Source organism: Falco punctatus (genome assembly GCF_963210335.1).
Source record: "Falco punctatus genome assembly, chromosome: Z".
NCBI classification, from domain to species: domain Eukaryota; kingdom Metazoa; phylum Chordata; class Aves; order Falconiformes; family Falconidae; genus Falco; species Falco punctatus.
This window is the reverse complement of record NC_137586.1, coordinates 56280483-56301547: the sequence shown is the minus strand read 5'-3', so window position 1 is coordinate 56301547 and position 21065 is coordinate 56280483. Positions and strand designations below refer to the sequence as shown.

The 21065-nt window shown below is 42.9% G+C and overlaps 1 protein-coding gene across 3 annotated transcripts in view; it reads left to right on the top strand.

Moving 5' to 3' along the window:
* Positions 1–20119: 20119 nt before the first annotated feature.
* SHB (SH2 domain containing adaptor protein B) overlaps positions 20120–21065 on the top strand; it is an 83639-nt gene continuing 82693 nt past the window's right edge. Inside the window, exon 1 of one of the 3 annotated variants that reach the window (XM_080372730.1) lies at positions 20120–21007. In XM_080372730.1, the coding sequence (XP_080228856.1) occupies positions 20432–21007 (576 nt within the window). In that variant the 5' untranslated portion in view covers positions 20120–20431. The remainder of the gene's footprint in view (positions 21008–21065) is intronic. The other 2 variants (XM_080372728.1, XM_080372729.1) reach the window with 2 other exon arrangements.

Sequence of the window (21065 nt, the reverse complement as noted above, 5' to 3'; positions counted from 1 at the left end):
AGGGAGCGTTATGCAGAGGTGGGAACAGATGGCATTTGTGCTACAGGCATTTACTCCACCCTTATTATCTTAGCTCAGGTTCTTACTCATAACTGAGACGCACACAGTCCTTCCCACTGTTACTAGTTTGGCTTTGGCTCTGCCTGGGATCTGAAGAAATGCAAAATAGCCCTGGGGACAGGGACAGGGCTTAGACATGGACCTGATCTTGGCTTTGCTCTGTAGGCACTGCAGGTAAACTGAGTTACAGCAAAACTGATTTCTAGAGAAGATGCTCTGTGTTCCCCAGAAATCTTACAAAGGGACTGTAAGACAGCCTGTGTAGTTAACCTTATGGTTTCACAATGCCTGGGACACTCAGTATCACTCTGAAATAAGATGTGCCCTAGTTTACACCTACTGACAACTTTGGTACTAAACTTTTGCTTGTGTTTTATAAGGATTACAATGATATCAGAACTTATTTGAGTGTTTGGGGTTTAGAAACTATGCTGAGGCACCTGTGCCAGGACATATATGCATCCGTCTGCATTGGTCCGGCCACTTATACCTATGAGCGATACTTTGGGTATTTCTGCACTTTGATACAAAGAGTAAAGAGTTTTCTCTTTGTGAAAGATGTAATGTTTGACTTTCAGTACAGCAGAACTAAGGCCACATTTCTAGCTGGAAATAGCACCGGGGTAGCTATGTTTTGCAGCATGTGAAGTCTTTAAACATAGCTAGTTGCAAATTTCTCAGCCAAATTAGGTTTTGCCCTAGCAAAGTCTGTATTTAGACCTTCTGATCTCAGGTAATTATGGTCTTATGTAAGCTTTTTCTTATGGGTCCAGACTGGCTTAATGGATCAAATCCTCTCTAAACAAACATGGGGTGAGCCCTTTCCCTTTCAAAATCACAACCTGTTTTCACTTTACACTCTGAAACCTTCTCGCTGGAAGATGTTTGACATACGAGGCACCGGGCACGTGTTTTATCAAGATGGTATGCCACATCCATTAAACTTATTAATCATGGAGTTAAGTTTCCTGAGTAAGATGCTTGAGAAGATTGTCAGGCAAGTTATTTATTCCCTGGAGCTGGCTGGGAAAATATGCTTTCTTTGCTGTTGCGTTGTCTTATGTTAGGTAGAGTGCTCAAGGAACCTGAAATGCTGTGCAGACCTCAGACTATTTTGTCAATGCTGTACTGTCCTAGCAGTTCCCTCTGTGAAAATTAATCATCTTTAAACAGGGTAATAATGAAAATGCTTGAGGAATGAAGTGGCCAATCCAGAACACCCCTGGATGAGAGATGGAGAGAAACCCAACAACAGACTTTCTTGAATGACAGGAGGGTTCTCTCAGGTTGGGCCTTGACATGCAGATCATGCACAGTTAATACTGTTTCTCATGCTGAGCAGCCACTTTGCTGTGTGGTGAGAGGCTTATTCCAGGACAGATGCTGTCTTCCCCATCTCAAAATTCCAAACCAGCTCAAACAGACAGGGAGTTTCAGGACTCAAAAATGGCCTTGGCAATTCAGCAGTGGCTCAGTCTCTAAGCTCCAGAGACTTCTGGTTCAATCCAGCAGCAGTCTTCTCACTGTCTTTTGTATTTTTCTAATACTGAGACACAACATAATTCTTTGTCACAATGGAGTTAAAAACAGAAATTCCTATTCCTGTTGCATTGTGTAGGAGAACTCTGTTGGAGGAGAGGAGAGGAAACTTGGACTGATGACAGCTTTCACTGGAAAACACCAAAGTGGGGACAGTGAAAAGCATGGGAGAAGGAAGAGGAATGGTATCCTCTGAAGTCATTGGAGAATACACCCATTAAATTCCTGATTACTTTCCACTCCCATATGGAGGCAATGGCAGCAGCAGAGTATTTGTCCTCTGTTTACCTGGATCTAGTTCCATTTCTTTGAATCTTTGGTGCAACATGACTCATAGGACTAGCAAAGTTTGAGAAATGAGAATGCTCAGACCTGGCAGCTTTATTCACCCAACCCCATGCAATCAAAAAAATGTGACAGCTTAATCCATTAAGAGATTTCCTGTGGGGGAGAAACTGTTCTGCATGTTCCTGTGATTCCACACAATGCACTAAAGAACGATTTCACAATTTCTGCAGTCCCCAGTGTGGGTGACAGATGGGCTTTCTCCAGGGTATTTGTTTTCTATTCCACATTGTTGGTACAGATCCTCACAGGAGCTGTCGCTATCTAGTGCAAATCTTTGTAGTGCATGAGGATGATGGTGAAAGCTAATGACTGCCTCTGATGGTACAGGAGAAAAACCACATGGTTAAAAAGGAAAAATGCAGTGTGAATCCAAAATCAATGCAAATAAATTGGCCCATGGTCCCTTGGGCTGGAGTAGCCTAGATTTTTTTGATTAGCACCTGTCATTCATGATCGATAGCCAAGAGAGGACTTAGTGATCATGGTAAAAATGCCTTGGTAATGTCTTTCCTCATTCTGTTGCTTTGATCTAGAGTTTTCCTTGGGAGGTTTCTGTGAATAAGAGAGAGGCCAGGACCATATCTGTGGTCCTAAATAGCTGAGGCCTGAAGGATTATCCTTGATTAGTGAAAATCAGTGTTACAGCTACATTTGCACATAATCAACACTCAACAGTAGTATGTTACCTGCCCAGTTTTGAGCAAAAGTAATTGGTGTAGCTTTAATGAAGGTGATGTATAGAAGAGTGTGTATGTATTTTTATATATGTATGTCTGTGTATACATATACATATATATTTACACATACATACATATATATATGTGTATGTATATGTACACACACACACATAGTATCAGCTGGGAGTCTAATGTCTGTAGCCACAGGAAATACCTGCTCTTGGAAAGAAACTGAATACTTAAGGATATGAACAAAATCTTTGATTTGCCATGCAGGAACTTGTCCAGATTAAGGAAAAAGGAGGGTCAAAAGGGTTCTGCTGGACTCTTCTGAATCCTGAGACACTCCCAAGCTTGCCTGCCTGACTCACCACAGTGGATTTCAAAGAAAAGCACAAAGCCCATTAAAAAACAAATGGCTTACTCCCAGATGTGTGACAAGGTGACTCATAACAGCTGAGCTTTTCATCTGGAAGCAATGAGAACTCCCTGTTCTACCAAGCAATCACTGGAGCCAAAGGCCATCCATACCAAGGTAAAAAAGAACCTTTGCTCCAGACATTTGGATGTTGATCACCTCTTTGCCAAACTAACATCCTAGCTGAGAAATTCATAAAAATAAACAACCTGATGATTTAAAGAAAAGAACAAGTATCTAGTTGCCTGGTCATGTCTTTTGGCAAAACAGGAAAAAAAAAAAAATCTCAGATTTTGTGAGCTGCAGAAATCTTTGCTCACAACACAGCTAGACAAGTACTGGCAGAAAAAAAAGGAAAGATGAAGAATTCTTGATAGAAATCTGCCTTTTTCATGCTATGAATTCACAGAATTCATTCACAGAATTCCCTTCCTCTTCATAGCCTGGAAAGCATAATTAATTTCAAAAGTTGCAACAAACACTTTGCTTGAACCACATTATCTTCTGTCTTTACTGTTTGTAGCCAAATGCCTGGCGTATTACAAAGGTGAGTTCCCTTAAAAATCCAAATTGCAAGAAACTAACATCAATCAAGATATTCAATTTATTTTTGATTAAGGTTGAAACTCATTGATCTCTAGCAGGGGCTGAAAGGAGATGAAAAGAAACCCACCAAAAGCAGGAAGGCCTTAGGTATGTGTACCCGTTCATCCTAAGTCCATTTCACACCTTTATCTGGGTACACAAAGAAAGAGGCTGCCCTTGTGGTGCTGAAGTTCAAGTGTATGCAACCAGCTTGCAGAGCCTGTTTGTTGACTGACAGAACAAAAGACAAAGAGTAAATAGGGGAGATTGCATTTTGGATTAGAGAGTGTGGCAGTAGCGTGTACAGAGTGTCTGCAATATGAAGTAGTCAATAGCTAAGGGGAAAAGTACTCATGAGCTCATTTGAAGCAATTTCCCACCGAGATAACTTCTAGTTTAAAAGTGAAATTTGCTCTTCATGAATGACAGTATGCAAGGGAAAACCTCAAGGAAGTGAGGTGAATTTGTTCCTTTCTCTGACCTGTGGATACTCTACAGGATGTGAAAGTGCTCTACCTAAATGGTAGTGACTATTTTTACAACAAACATCAAAGGCTTTTAATGCTTTTATCCTCAGATTGAGTCTTGTTTCTTCTACCCTGGTCTTTTCCAGCACGCACAGCTCCACCAGAACTGAGGTCTTTAGCAGTTTTGTAAACGCCAAATGCCTAATTTAGGCACTGCTACAACCCACTCTGTGGGTAGCTGGAGAAAAAAAATAAAAGAAAAAAGAAAAAGTTAATTATTTCAGTTAGTCTGAATTCTCCTGCTAGCCTGTGCACCTCTAAGGTGGAGCAGTTATTTGTGTCTCTAAAATAATCTAGATGCTAGATTCTGGTACTAGTTTAAATGCAGTAAATAACCTAGATGCTAGACCATGGGGATCACCTGTCATAGTCCCTAAGGAAAGATTAAAATCATGCTATGAGCTCTGGACCAAAGTGGGACTAAGGTGTGGCATTTAGCTTTGATGTCTATCCAAAGTGTAAGTGCCAAGACATTCTGCAAAGTACTCAGATAGAGGGAGCAGACTGCAGACCTACAAAAACTCTGCCCTCCATGCAGATGCATTCCATCTAGCAAGTTGTCTATTCCTTAGATGTCCAAGTTTCTGTTAAGGGTAGCCTGTCATGCAAAAATTGCAATGACAAGATGGTGAATGTGTGCCAGCACACTGAACACTTTCAATTTCCTTTGAGGAAAATGAGTTATCCCTTACATTTATGATAATGGCAATGACCTGGATATTACATTAGCTCTGCTTAAGGAAGTACCTTTATGCTTGAGCCATCAGAAACTTACTTGTATTGATGCTCCAACCAGCCTGAAAATCCTCCAACAGATTGGCGGTACAGTTCTCACAGCTCTGTCCGTATCACTAAGGGTGGAATTCAAGTCTACGGTATTTATAAATGTCAACATTACCTTTTGTCTTTACATTGTCCAGTAATGGACCCAGTGGACACATGTTCCTGAGAAACGTGCTACTACCAGACATTTTCACTTTTGGAGAAACGATGGACAGGCTTGACATAACTACTAGGTAGACTGTCAAACATGGAGATTTCCATTCCCCTTCAGAAGACCAGTGACAGAAATGGTCTCTACCTTCCCTGGGACACAGCTGCCAGGAGACAGACAAGAAAGGCTGAGTTAAGGTTCAAAGTATTCCACTGAATTCCTCACTAAATCTCCAACTCTGTTGACCCCACTGTGATTACAGACCAAAAGCAACAGCTGTGGAAAAATGAAGGCTGAGGAGATGTCTACGCTCAAGCTGGGGAACTATGGTCCTTTCATGCCTCCTCACAGTTGCTGTAGGACTCTGCCTGGGTATCTGTGTGACCTGTGAGCTGACACGGCACAGTAGCTCCCTGTCACAAATGCTTGTTCGGGGTAGGAGCATAGACCTCATTCCTCTTTTTCCAAAATCCAGTAATCTCCAGCTCTGTGCTGTGCCTCTGAGAGATGGAATGAAACCTGGAGGACCTTGTCAAAATAAAACTTGCAGGACCTTGTCTCTCAGGTCAAAAGTCTTGCCTACTGCAGATGAAAGTGAAATTTCCCTGCATAGCCAGCACAAGTTATCGCCAAGTGTTCAGCAATTCCAAGCCTTGGTTAAGATCAAGTCCAAAAGTATTTCAGTAGAAATTTCATGCCTAGAAGAATGCATTTCCACATTTGTCTGAGATGTGGCAGATTTGTTAGTCAATCTCACCCTGAAATACAACTGTGCTAGCAGAACCTACTGATAGTTCTCTTCCTGTCAGCAAAATTCATGTATTAATATGAACAATGTCTTTGGACAAACATGGAGCAGTCTGGGTCAAATGTCTTCGTTTAAATGAAAATAGGATCACCAACGGCTTAGCAAAAGCTGTATTTCTAATAGGATCAAGAACTGTAGAATGATACTAATTTCACTGGTTTATGACAGTTTTATTCTGTCCAAACCCACAGAAGAGTATGTACCAATGTGAAGGAAATGGGCAAAGCAAATTAGGCACCAAATAATCACAACTGAGATTTAAATAAGCTAAAGAATTAGAAGCTGGTGATTACCTTGTATGAAAATTATATTCATAGACACTTTACAGATAGCCCAAACTTTTAGACGTACTATTCAGGGCTTGCCATAACTCTAGAAATTTTCTTGAAGTCTTGAATATTTCGTATTCTATGTTTGGGGAAAGGGTGGCATAGGGCTTCCAAATATGCAGTAGGGTCAGATGTGAGTGTAATCCAGGTTACACCATGGTCTCTGAGGGCATTTAAACGGAAGTTACTGACTATCCATATGGCTTTAGAGTGGATTTTGCAGTATCTGTATTTTTCTTCCAATTACTATTATCACATTTAAAACCCAGGAATTTTTATACCAACAACCTGAGGTGGAATCTACTTACTTAATTCACTATTTATTTGTGTGTACTGCAAAACAAATAACCTGCTCTATAGCTCTGATATTTCTGGACTGTTTTGGCTTTTCACTGTGATTCACACAATAATGCAACTAGGAAATTGCAGTGCCTCCTGTGAAAGGAAAATTCTGGTTTTCCACCATTCTTTTATTACTAGAAAGAAAGCAATTAAAGTATTTTGATTGCAGCAACATGTATGCTGTTGTAGGTTTTTAACTATGTAAGGATCATTCCTCCCTTGATACCACACATCAGTTTGGAAGAGCAGCAAATGAATACATGAGCTTACAATAAGACAAAATTTTCTTTGGTTTTTGCATCCAATGAAAACATAAATATTCAGGCTCCATTACCATCAGTGGAAAATTAATGCCAATTAAAGACATAATCACTATTGAATGCTTTAAGTCAAACAAGTTTATGAAACAGACCCCCGTAACTCTCAGATAATAACTATCTGGATTCAGGACCAAGAATCCAAAGGATATTAAGTTCTAGTACCCCCAATAATGAAATGTTATTGTGGTCTTAAAACATAAATATATCTATTCTTCCCTGTTCATTTTGGTGGCATGAGTTGTCCCTCAAAGCTGTATTCAGCCATTGCAGACTCACACATAAGATGCTTTTTCCAGGAGTCACTGTAGTGAAGTCTGTGCCAGTAACCTCCAGGGGGTCCAGAATCGAGCCCCACCCTATAATTCTGTCAAAATCTCCTTTGTGGCAGACAGCATAGCAGATTCACAAGCCCAGTCACTACTGCTATGCTACTGGTCATGTAGTCAGTCAGCTTTCCAGTGGCCTGTAAGTAGAAGTCTTGTTAAGGATCAGAAAGATGCAGTGTGGATGCAGACCATGCCTTCCCTTTAGCCATGCTGTTCGACCCTGATGCTAGAGTACAGCAGATCTACCACCTTGTCCACTTGTTCCTGTTTTCTCCCACCTCCTACATCTTGGCCTGCTGCAGCTTCTCTTACCAGTGATGAACTCTGGTTTGAGTGAATGGCATGCAGCCAGGACACCCTTTCTGGTTAGAGAAATGGAGGAACCTGAAATAGAATTCATTGTAGGGTTAGGAATGATATTTTATGCATATATTTACAATTTTATTTTCTTTAAAGACAGTACCAAATGGCAAACCTGGATTAAGCACTTCAATATACGCACTTGAATATCTGCACTTGAAATCTGCTGGTCAGGTATGCCAGGCTGTGTAAAGGTATATTCTGTAAAAGACCTACCTAGAAACTAATTGAGTTCAAAATTCCTCAGGTAGCCAAAGCATAAGTCAAAGCCAGGCCCTTAGCTGATGTGACTTACCACAATCCTCTGGTCCCATTCACATTACATCCTTATCTGCTTCACTAGTAGTAAACTTGAGTCACTTTGTCAGGATCTGTCTGTCACTGACAGAAAAGGAAAATAGTTCTTGCTTAACATGAAACCAAATTCTGACAACCAGCAATGAAAAGTGACAGCCAAGACAACCTGCTTTCTGGGATTTCTGCAGCATTTGAATCCTGGAGAAGATCAGAATGGACAAGAGACATTCTCTTTTCCCAGTGACTGCCTCAGGTGGTGCTTTTCTTCACTGTGACTAAGAAATCTTTCACTTCCTTCATGGGCTAGGACAGGCCTTTTTTTGACTTAATACTGGTGGATGTATGTGATACTAATGCAAAGTGGGTAGGTCTCCAAGCTATTACTTATCCAGAACTGCCACATTTCCTCTGTGTCAGAAACTGCTGTGTTCTTACTGGTGGTGGATAATTGCCACACACATGGAAAACTGATTCCTCAATAACTGAAAAGCACCTTGCCCCTGTTCACAGCACTAAATCAGTCTTAATCACAGGTTGCAAAGTAGGGAGAAGAGTCAGCAGAGGCCAAAGTATAAAAAGAGAACATGCATGTGCATGTGGAAGCACTTTCACTATCAAGAGTCACTATGTTCCCAGATCTTGAACAACGTACTTCTGGAGCTCTTAAATGGGCAACAATTTTCACAGCAGCATCAGCCTTGGCTCTGAACATTATCTTCTGTCTTTCCCAGTCTCAAAGACAAGCTACACCTTTTAAGATCTTTGGTAACATGGTGACACAAAGGCCAGGGGTGGACTGCACATAGGTTTCAAAAGCTCAGCTGAGCATTACTATACAGGAAAGAGTGCCAGCTGATAAAATACATTAGGTCTGCCAACTTCCATAGGAAATGCATATCCAGATTTGCCCCCTTTAAAAGCAAAGGGTAGGAGAGCTGAGCATATTGGGTTTGCATGCTGGTTATTTGAGAAAGCAAGAACAGGTTAAGTATTTGCTGCTTAAGAGCTGCAGTGTGCATGTAGATTCCCATCTCCTACTGATTTCTCTCCATAGAGCCTTATGTCTCATAGGTAGCACAAATGCCTGTTAGCACTGACAGCTGGAATTTTGCCAAAACTGTAACATAATAAATCACATAATACGTATTACTTACTGTTCCATTACATAGTATTTTCTAAATGATTGGCCTATTTAATGAAATATCAACCCTAGTAAATTTTTGCAAATACTGTGGTTTTGCTTTTGTCTGTTTCAGAAATGGTCAGGTTGGATGGAGCTCTGAGCAACTTGATCTAGTTGAAGATGTTCCTTCTCATTGCATGAGGGGTTGAACTAGATCACCTTTCAAGGTCCGTTGCAACCCGAACTATTCTATAATTCTGTAATTCTACCCTTCATGTTGACTCGTTGAAGAAGAAAATCATCTGAATTCTTTCAAAGTATCATTTGCCTTTGTTCAGGGAAAAAGTATAAAACATTTTCAAAAAGATCTTTTATATTTAAAAAGCCACTGCACTTCAGCATTGCCTATTAAAAGTGACCACAGTCAGCAGCTGACATACCTAGACATCCTCCATTTGAATTTTCAGTGAATATTTTAAAGGGAGATAATAAAGAATCACCAACATTTTTTCTAAAAAAAAAAAAAAAAAAAAAGGTTTCTTTGCCCAAGATGAGTGCATGTGCAGTGAGCACTACAGGTTGTTATGAAGTCTGCAGTGATTAGTTAGTGGCCACTAGTCTCTCCATGGTCAGACTACAAATATTCTTTAAAAACTTGCTGAACTCTGAGGGCTTCAAGAGGACAGTGCAAAGACTGTAATAACTGTGCATAAAATGACCTTTGGCATTTTAATTATATTATTTGGATGAGTTACATTACCTTAACTGAGAATTCTGCCGTTTGACTACATTTGAACAATCTGATTCTGTTTAAAGCTCCTTTTATGGTTTCCAAGCATGTTAAAATGCAAATCTCTGTCTGGATGCAAGGCCATTGCAGAATCTCCTGTTATGTAACATGGCCAAGTTTGGACATGTGAAAGCCAGCAGACACTAGGTATAAGGCAGCAATTAACCTTGCATTGAGTCCAATGGAATGAAATGTCTGATAGGAGGACAGTGACTCAAGGCATAGGAGTCATTTATTAAAGAATCAGAGCTGCCTTGGTTGCCCTGCAGCATATGCCAATGTGCAAGTCACTGAACCATTTCCTTCTTTAGAGGCAGAATTTCAGGCCTTTGCAATGGCTGCATGCATGTTTACCTTGTAGGAGCTTAATTATTGTGAAACACTTTGGTACTGTTTGGTTACAGATCATTCTCCTCTTCTGTACAAGCTGAAATCAAAAAATACCCTACTAAATCTCAGTGTGGGAAAATGTTGGTGTTGAACAGCAAGGTCCTTTTTTTCAACACAGTACAATCAGGACCTACAAATATGGTTTGTGTTCCTGCTGGACATTCAGCACATGATGGAAGAGCTGTGAATTGGGGAAGTCAGGAATTGTAGAAGTGCTAGAAGAGCTGCTTACTGCACAGAAGTGCACTGGGCCAGATATATGCATTGCAAATGGCTGTTGCTGACTCTCACAGGCATGAAGCAACACTTGATCTGGATTAGCTGGAACAGTATCTTCTTCCTTAGATCCACAACAAGCAGGAAATCCACAGCAGAATCTGCAGGCCCATCTTCCAACAGAGATATAAAGGTAGATACATGGCTAATCTAAAAACTCAAACTGAAGAAACTGTAGTTCCTCTTTCTGTGGTAACCAAAACTTCAGGAAAATGAGGTAGGACAGGACCTCTGAAAGTCATTCATTCTTCTGCTTGAAGAAGGTCAATGTTAAAACATAGCCAATGACATAATAGAGTACTCAGTTTGCATTGTAGATTTGGGAAATGTTAAAATAAAAGTTGCATACAGAAACTTAATTCAACAGTTTACATGCAGGTGTTATAATTCAGCTTTTAATTACAGAATCATGCTTTGTGTATCCATAGAAATCAGGCTCTATTACTGCACCAGCTGGATGGATTGTAGGTTGTGAGCCGATATTCAATATCAGCTTCATTTCTTCTTTCACAGAGGGAGCAAAGCCCCATCCTCTACAGACCAGCTCTGAAAACAAGATTATGAAATTTCTTATATCTCTTGTCCCAGTAGCTGCCACTCTACGTATTTCAGAAGCATCTGTATATGATCACTTGCCCAGCTGCTGAGGCTGAACTTACTGTGCTACCATATCTTCTTCAGCCATTTAGAGGAACATACATGCTTATGGGTAGATGTGTTAATTTCCTGGAATCTCTGGATTTGAGCTCCATCTCAATTCCTTGCAAATGATCAAGGCAGATTAAATGTTTCTTACTGTGCAGAACTTCATATGTTTCTGTTGTAATTCATTGCTGAGAAGCTCATTTTGAATAAATGTTCACTTCCAATCTCTGACCAGTGATAAATCATCCATTAACAAGTTATGAAGAGGAATTATTCTGATATTTTTCTTGGAGAGTACAGAGACTGATTCCTGTAAACTACTATTTCTTCTTCATTATCATATCAGAAAAGTAGTTAGTAGTAGTAGTCATAAGACTGATGTGAACAAGGGTTAAAAGGAGTGGGGGGTTTTATTTTAAATCTTATCAGTAAATCTGGAAGCTGTGAGTTTCCGAACTGCCACTTCCACAAGTCTAACAATGTAATGTGGAACCCTTTAAACAAGAGGTGTTTCCTCATTAACAAATTTATTTAGCCGACAAAAATTAGGAATAAGATCAGAACATGGGGAAAAACATTTTCTTAATTCCTTTTTTTGTTTTCAGAAGGCTCTGGAATTTCACTTTAATGATTTTTAAATGATGCTTCCTGAACAATGGACCTAAAGCAATGCAACAGTACCACTGCCCTCAGGATGCACAAGACAGCCATGTAGTCTTGCAGATGGTACGAAAGCTGCTTTACTGAGAACTTTCTGTTTTCTTCACAGCCCAATGGACTTTTAGAAGACATAATTCCAAGTCAAATTAGAAAACACCCATTTTCTAAATGGGAATTTTCCATCCAGACATTTCATGAACAGAATAGCCAATGTCTTCCTAATTTGTTATTTCCATTCTAATCCTCCCTGTGATGTAATGGTATCTCCACTGATTGACCATGATTCCTGATGTCCTAAGGCTTGATACAGTCAATATTCAGGTAGAGGTAGCATGGCCAGCACATGAAGGATTGAGAGTTTTGGTAAAAAACACAGACCAACCTATTACAGTCTGAATATGCCTATTCTGCCTTTATTGTATTTCACATCACTAATAATCAGCAAACAGTACCAAGCAACTGACTAATCTTCAGTGAATCAACTAAAACCAAGTTTTAAAATTCATCTGATCCCAAAGTTACTCTGTGTTGTTGCACAGCTTTCTATCATCCTATCTGAGGAGGTCAGCAGTTGCTGATGATCAAAGATCTGCTTGGGTGAAATTAATTTCCTAATGCTGTGAACCGTTTTTGCATCTTTCCCTGTGCTTTATCAAAAATGTCACTCTCTGTTGAATCTATGGTTTTGTTTTTTACACAAGATAAAAGGCACCATGCTATGGGAGGGGGAAGGAACTTCTCCACGGACAAGATGTGCACAGGGTGCCATGGAAAAACCCATCTGGAGTCTGTCCAATGCTGCATGAAAGAGGAGCTCCAAGCATCTGAAGGGACATAAGACTGACTCACTATCTATATTCCTGGTTTCATGCTATCTTATTAAAATGGCTATTTTATCACACCATTTTTTTGTTTGGCCTTTGTTACTGAGATCTGAAAAGAGCCTTGCACTGCTTCTGCTGCCCCACTCCTGTGCAGAACAGTACCAAACTTTGATTTGATTTCTGTTGCTGTGCTGGTCCCTGCTCTGCTGAAGGAAGCCTTTGATAATGATACAGCACAACAAACACTGGTTGCACTTTTTTGTACTTGCATGGCAAACACAAAACCTGTTGTGACCCATGTTGTTTGTCTCAGCTTGTGCAGTTTCATACAATGAGATACTGTTCTTAACTCCAAGTTCCATATATCTTGTTTTATATTATTCTACTGAAGGCTCCAGTTCTGCTTTATCGTCTAATATAAGTGGAGAGACTATTTTTTTAGCAAGTATTTTTTCCCCTCTGATGCTAACCATCCCCTACTCTTATCACTTCTCCAAAATCCAGATATGTAGTTCACATGAGAACTTTCATATTGTTCACTTCTCTTTCCTAATCCATACTTAGAAAAAACACCTTTCAGGTGTTAATTTTTTATGCTGGGTGACATGTTCCTCAATGTTTTGAATTTCAATTTTGAAGTTAATCTTCTTTTGCCATGCAATCATGAAATCTGTTTTATGCAAGTTCTATCAAGAAATAATAAGTAAAAAAAAAAAAAAGACAAATCAAAAATATGTTCAGAAATATATGTTTAAACTTTGGAATGTGCTCCCAACCTAGCTCATTTTAGAAAACGCTGGAAGATCTTAAGGTTCCTAGACCACTTAAAAATTTTCCCCTGAGCTCATAAGCCTATAAGGAGAAAGGGACACCAGGAGCTGGTGAACTTTACTGTTCGGTGTAGTTGGTGCTTTTTCTGAGATGCTGAATATGTTGCAGAAAGAAGTCTTCAGAGCCTTACCCCAAGACTGGAAATAAAATAATTTTGTTAAGTCTCTTTTTAAAACAGTATGATCGGGAACAACTAAGTATCTTTAAATCCTGAAATGCATCACTCAATGCACACATGTACAGATCAATGGATCAATGTAAAAAGCAAGTTTGGAAAGTGAAGCTCTGCCTAGACACTGTTAAAATTCTCAAGAAAAATTAAAGTGACAAATAATTAATAAATTGAAGATAGGATTTAGTTAGGCTTTCAAAAGGCTGCTGGTACTGTTTCTCACAGAAGACTATCAAGGGAGTGAAGTAACAAAAGAACAGCAGTTAAAGTCCTGTGACGTAGTAAAAACTGGTTAAGAGATGGAAAACTAGGAGAAAGCATAAATGACCAACTCTCACCTTTGAAAGATGCTAACAGCAGCAAGCCTGTGGGATCCACGCTAGAACTGCTGTGGTTTGTTAACTTATAATTACTTGGAAGAGAGTCTGAACACTGAGCTGGCTAAACATGCTGACAACTTAAATGTAGGTTACCTACAGATAGGGAAGAGTTTGAGGGTATCTTAAGAGGATCTCCTTTCCCAGAGGATCCAGGAAAGCTAGGTAGAGTGAGAAGTACTGACACAGTCAACTGCAAAGCAACACACAATGGGAAGACTATCAAGTAGTGCCACTGGTACCCTCTGCTCCTGACACCTGGTAATATGGTTAGCATAACTAACACCATTATATAAGAAAAACAGCTATTCTCTGTCTCTGTCACATGTCCTGGGCACCAGGCAACATTCTTCCCTTGTTATGGCCCTGAAGGTGCAGGCACCCAGCCAAACAGGTTGTGATGACCACATCACAAAAATATGAAGCACAGCAGCACACAAAGTATGGTCTATAAAATCAAGCAGTTATAAGACCTAAGTGGGACTTGGACTGGAACTCCTGCTGGATGGAAAAACCCATGATCCCCCAGTGGGTAGGGACACCTCCACTGTCGTCTGCTTCCTTTAATGATTGAGTCTAATATTACAACTGTTAAACTGATAATGCAAGCCAAGTATTAAGATTTGTCCTGATCTGCAGAAAGTCCAGGTGACCAGAAAACGTAAGTTAAGGCATGCTTATTACAAAATTCATGCTATGCTACCTATAAAATTGTGCTACACTGAGTCCAATCACAAAAATAATGTGCTATTGTGATCATAAAATTCTATACTGTACTGATCATAAAAGTATGTTAAAATAAAAGCTTTAATTATAACTACAATTTAGTGTCATCATCATTCTGCTGAGGATCCCCGAAAGAATATGTTTGTCCCTGTAGTGGCAGGCTACAAGTAGTACAACAGCTTTCAGTTTAGGATGAATAGTGACATTTCGGTAGGGTAGCCATCAGGCATATCCACCTGGAAAATCATCCTGTTGTGCCAGTGCAGACTTTGGGACAGGCCATGTCCTGCCTTATGCAGCACAGGAGCACAAGAACTAAGAAGAAGATGGATAAGAGAGCAGCTTCATAGAAGCACAGAACAATTTAACTTGAACAGAACCTCTAGAAATCTCTGAACCGCTGTCCTGCTCAAAGCTAAGCCAGTATAAACCTGCATGTTCAGGGCCCTCTCCATTTGAGGTCTGAGTATCTAACAATGGAGATTCCATTTCTTCTCCGGGCCCCTGTACCAGTGCCCAACTTTTCATCACTGTGCAGAAGGTCCCATTACTTCCAGGTGTCTGTGTGTTGCAATGGAACTCAGAGCAGAGAAGTAGTCAGAAATTATGAAATCATTGCAGATTACAGCACAAAGCAAGGAAAAGTGCTTGCATTAAAGTGACAAAGCTCACCCTTACCCAGCTGAGTTCAGGATGAATTGAGGTTCCAGCAAGATTTTGAAACCCATGAAGAACCCTGTGCTGCTGCAGTCACATCATTATCAGAATGGGTAGCTGGGATTGAAGAACACAATTCTGATTTCAGACTGCCCTATGGTGCAGCCCATATTGGTTACCTGAGTCAGAGATTTCCAGAAAGAGAGGCATCTAAAGGTGCAAGCAAATGACGAGTGGGATGCTTACAAAAAGCCTATATTCTAATTTCATCTGGCTCTGTGAAGCTGCAAATGCTACAGTGCATCAACTAATGACAAAACCCTTCCAAATCTGATTTTGAATAGGACATGTAATACAGGAAAACTAAAAATGACTGAATGTGAATGATACTGTTTTTTGGAGGGAAAGAGATCATCACAAAGGTAAAATCAAAGAGGAGTATTATCTGTTTCTCTTTTCCTGCAGCATGAAAATATGGGACAAATTGGTTGGACTTAAATAACTAAAAAATTATTAGAGTATGAGCACTTCTCCTTACTCAGGAATGAACTTGTTGCTGGAAGATGTCATTTGGGAAAGTAGAAAAATCAGATCTTCCTAGCAATCCTGCATTTAGTCATACACATACACAACAAGGAAAAAACACTTAGAAATTTGATAACCTGTGGGCAATAAACTGATCTGTAATCATTACCTGAATATGATGCAATATGCACGAATATGATGAATCCAAATGCATTACTGATGCTACACACCCTTTCTGAATTATTCAGCATAAGTCACCAAGAAAGAAGCATATCAAGAAAGAGAACATTTCTCTGTTTCATGAAGGCAGTTTTTAATGTGCTGAATGCTTGTCATTTTTTGCCTAGCCCAAAGCCATAATAACCAGGATTTTCTTCCTTTCCAGCTTTTTCTTGTGGATATTTCCATGTGAACAGCTGATCAATACTAAAAATGTTGGATTTGTTTTCTTGTAGGATAACTGTAAATTTAGATATGGCAGCACTGCTTGAGTGTTATATTAATCCAGAAAGTTCTTTGCTTTGTATGTTACTTGCTACTTTTTCTTCTATATCTTGATTTGAAATATACTGCATGTACTGCGACACTTACTACACATGGAAACCAGAAGCATGAGAGGAAACAAATGTCTTGTAAATTCTAGAGTGGTTGCTACTTAACTTCATTATTTAATTGATGTGATTAGGAGTGTGCATACTGAGTCAGCACAATGAACGACTTGTGTACATAATACACATGTATCAAATGCCAGTTCTTCATGCGGTCTCAGTGGAGATAACAATCTCTTTGTTACTCATTCTCTAAGTTGGAACAAATTGCAAAGCCTCTCCTGGCACATCTACTTCAAGAGATGCAGAGCCAAGCAGAAGCAGATGTTCAGATCATAAAATTTCCAGGTTCATTATTTCACAAAGAAGTTTTAAGAAAGTTCTCTTTCACTGCTACCCCTCCATCCCTATGTCTGGCAAAAAAATATGCCAGAAACCAACCAACCAGAACTCATAACTCCACTCAAAGCTCTGAAAAGATGAAGCCATGTTCCTCAAAAAAGCCATGTGAAAACAACTCAGAGCAGGGACTAGGAGCACTGCAGGTGCAGATATACCCTGCAAGAGCAGAATGTGTTTGGAAACAGGCCTGTGCACATCCAAGAGTGCTGTGGTCCCTGCAGACAAAAACAGACTCTGAGATTGGCATGCCTCACAGGCAATAGAAACAGTAATCTTACTTCTCTGCTATTCCTGTCCTGCTGATTCTTCTATTTCATTCACAGGTATTATTCAGGTTTGGCTTTTCCTGGGGTTATCTACTATCCCCATCTTTCCTATCCTCCCACTTTGCTGAGATATTATGGTAGGTAAATTAAAAGAATCTCTGAATTATTAGAGAAGCTGCCCTACATTGGCTTCATTTTGATCACCTGTCACTCCAAGCTGCCTGTCAACACAGTGGAGAAAATGTAGCTCCACTTTAAGCCACAAGGGAGAGTGGGACAGTATTGTCTGAATTTGGCATACTCCTGGGGCCTTCCAGCACCTCCCACGCCTCCATGCTGGAGCCAAGTTCTCGGTGGAAACACTGGCAGAACAGGAATTAAGCCACTGCTAGATTTCTGGGTAATGAGATCCTTTCAGTTTTAAAGAAATTGAAAGTCATCTTGCTTCAGGGCAAAAACTCACCCTTGTATAAAGGGCCTAGAACATGCCAGTCCTAGAAACAGCAACTTCTGGGAGTCTTGCAACCCGCTGAAAGACCCTGGTACGGGCAGTCAAGAAACAGGACACTTTCCAAGCTCAGGCTGAGAAGTTGCTCTGAAAAATCTGAAGTTGGACAGGATGAATATGCCAAGCAGAGATAGGAGAACAGCACCAAGGATGTAAAAACAGAAATACTTCCAGTTGCCTCAGCCAGTGAAGAGAACGTGCAATGCTCCTTTCCACAGAAGTTGATGGCAATGCTGCAGGAAGTCCTGCCAGGAAGGAATTGCAATTGAACCCTGTGTTCATAGTGGAGGAGCTCAGTTCTCAGGAGGTCACTAAAGCATACAGGCCAGACACGCTTACCTTGAGCAAGCCGCATGATAATGACCAAACCCAAGCAGTTTGCATTCCTTGCAAATTTTTGCAAGGCATTCCTTGCAAAATTGAGGAATATTCATTTGCATTCAAATGAAGGAATGAAGCTTCTTATAGAGAATGTGCAGCCAAGAGCAAGGTTAAAATGGTCCATAAACCAGATAAAAACTTTATGTGAAAATCCAGCCTGTCTTTAACTCATGAAGTAAACTGATTTGTGAAGATAACTCTATTCTGCCCTCAGATTTCATGACTGTGGGTGGGTGTGTAAAATATACTACAGGCATGACTGATGTTGGGCACTATGTAGGTGTTTGCCAAAGCGCAACAGAGCACTACACAGGTGATTTGTAATGAGAAGTAAATAAAAGGTTTCCTCTTCTCAGCCCTCTCCTCTTCTGAATATAAAAAGAGAAGATAAGAAGAGTCCAACTCTCAAATTATTAAAAGCAGCAGACCAAAATGTGACTAGCTCCTGACATCTTCACACCGCTCTCTAAACACTGCACAACACTGCCTTGCCCATCTTCAGAAGAGGCTTATATCTGAATTCTAATTTCAGGCTACCCTTCTGTGCAGAAAGCATGTTAGGACCTCTGCTGTTCATGTTAAGAACATGTCCACGACTCCTGATGAAACTGGGGTGTTTTTTTACAGAGCTTTGACCTGTATGAAAAGAACAGAACTCCTGAGCTGCAGGTCCCCACCTTGCTCATCTCTCTGCATTTATGGGCTTGATAAAGCAAGAGGAAGCTGGTGCTTTACGTGAAAGTATAGATCTGGAAAACTGTGTCACAAGTTGGAATGGTTTGAATCCATTCAAATATCCCTTCAATTCAACCATTCCAACTTATGACACAGTTTACCAGATCTATAAAGTTGGAATGGTTTGAATTGAAGGGATAAAGAAAAATATCCTGAAAGGAAAAGAAAAAACCAACTTTTAATTGCTTGTATCGATGCGTCTGAATTCTAATTGGTGGAAGACACCCGAAGATGTAATTGTGAGACCTTCTCCATTCTTCAGTTGAGGCTGAATTCCACATGTGCAGTGGAATGCAGAACAGAACAAAACCGCAACACAGCTCTCCTATCCCAGATCAGGATGCACAAATGAAGCACCATAGGCCAAGCTACCACCTTGGCTGCTTAATGTCTTTCCTGTGGCAGGGGCCACAGGTGGGCCTAAAGATGTTCCTATGCCTACTTCAGCATCCATTCAATGCCTCCTCATCCATTCAGGGCCTCTGCATCCATTCAGTGCCTCCAGCCTTATCTAAGGCCAGACCAAATCAGCACTGGGATGAGGACTGAAGAGTCAGGTGAGACTATCAAAGACGGACAGAAAAAACTTGGGAAAACCTACTATAGTTGTTGTTTACCTTTGGGCAGATGAAGAGAGATAAAATGAGAAATACTAACTCGTCACAACCATGGCAGCCCAGAAGATGACAAATCCTTCTGCCAGTATGCGGGTTGAGCAGCGTGACTCACACAGGCATCATCTCTGTATTTGATTCACTGTAGCCCTTACCCAGGAACACACCTGGGAAAGGACCTGACAACAAAATACACAATATCCTGCTTGCTTAGCATCAGCCCTAGTGAGCCCCTGGGCTTGGTGCCCTTTGACAGGGGCCACCGGGCGCAGTCTCAGACCCCCTACCCTGCTGAGGGGAAGGGGGACACACAGGTACCGGCCCCCCGGGGCTGCAGGCGGCCCGGCCGGAGGGCAGAGAGAGTCTCCCGAGCCTCGGGCCGGCCAGGCAAGGCACCGCGCCTGGGCCCCCTCACGGCGGCAGCCCCGCGCTCCCGCTCCTTCACGGGCGCAGAGGCCGCGGCGGGTCCCCCCCGGCTGCAGCGGCGGCCCGGCAGGGCCTGGCACGGCCCGCCGCGTCCCTTCTACCGCCGGGCGAGGAAGAAGAGGCCGTACCGACACTCTCCCGCTCCCCGGAGGTGGTTGCCCCTCCCGGGGATTACCGAGAGACAGCAGCGAGCCCCGGCCCGGGCTCCCCGCCCCCGGTTCCGGCCAGGGCGGGGCGCGCCGCGCAGCCACCGCCCACCGGCACCTGGCCCGGCCCCGCCGCCGCTGCCTGCGCCGGGCGCGGGCGGTGGGCGGGCCCCGGCGGCCAGGCCTGGTGCAGCGCATCCCCCGCCTCCCCGGTACGTGCTGAGGTCAGGCCGCGCCGCGCCGCCAGCGCGGGGGAGCTGCCGCTGCGCTCGCGAGAGCGCCGGAGCCGCGGGGGAGGGCGCGGAGCTACGGCGAGCGCCGGTCTCGGGCCGGGATCCGTCCCGTCCCGTCCCGCTGGCAGGTCGGGAGCCCGAGCGAGGCCCCTCCAGTCGCGGGCTGCGGAGGGGCGGCGTGTGCGCGGGGGTGCCAGCCCGCCCCGCCGCCCTGCTTCTCCATGTGGGCGGCGGCGGCCGGCGCGGCTGAGCTGCGGGGCGCCGTGGGCAGCGCTCGGCGCTGAGGGGCCGCGGCCGGGAGAGACGATGGCCAAATGGCTGAACAAGTACTTCAGCCTCGGCAACAACAAGACCAAGAGTCCCCCGCAGCCGCCGCGGCCCGACTACCGAGAGAAACGCAACGGTGCTGGCGGCGCGCCCCGCCCTGACGGGCCGCCTCACCTCCACCTTCGCCACCACACCTCGCCCAGCTTCCCGCGGCGACGCCTGCGCGACGAGGCCAGCGACCTGCTCCGCGCCTACCGCGCCCAGAAAGACCGGGACTTCGAGGACCCCTACAGCGGGCCCGGCTCGTCCCTGTGCAGGCTGCGTGCCATGTGCCGCCCGGACTACGCCGTGCCCGAGGAGCTGGGCGAGGCGGCCCCCAAGGCTTTCTCCTCGGCGTCGTGCCGCGCCGCGCCCCCCGCCCCCTGCGCGGCCGGCTCCCCGCACCTCTTCCGCAGCCACAGCGAGCGCCGCCCGGCCACGCCGCCCGACGTGAAGTACGTCTCGCCCAAGCACCGGCTCATCAAGGTTGAGGGCGTCGGTGGCAGCGATGGCAAGAAGCTCAACAAGGGCTCTGAGCAGCTGGCAACCTCTGTCCCCACTGCTGTGAAAGATAAAGTAAGTGTTGTTCTCCCGCCCCCATAGACTAGGTGGTAGGGCAGGGGCAATGTCAGCC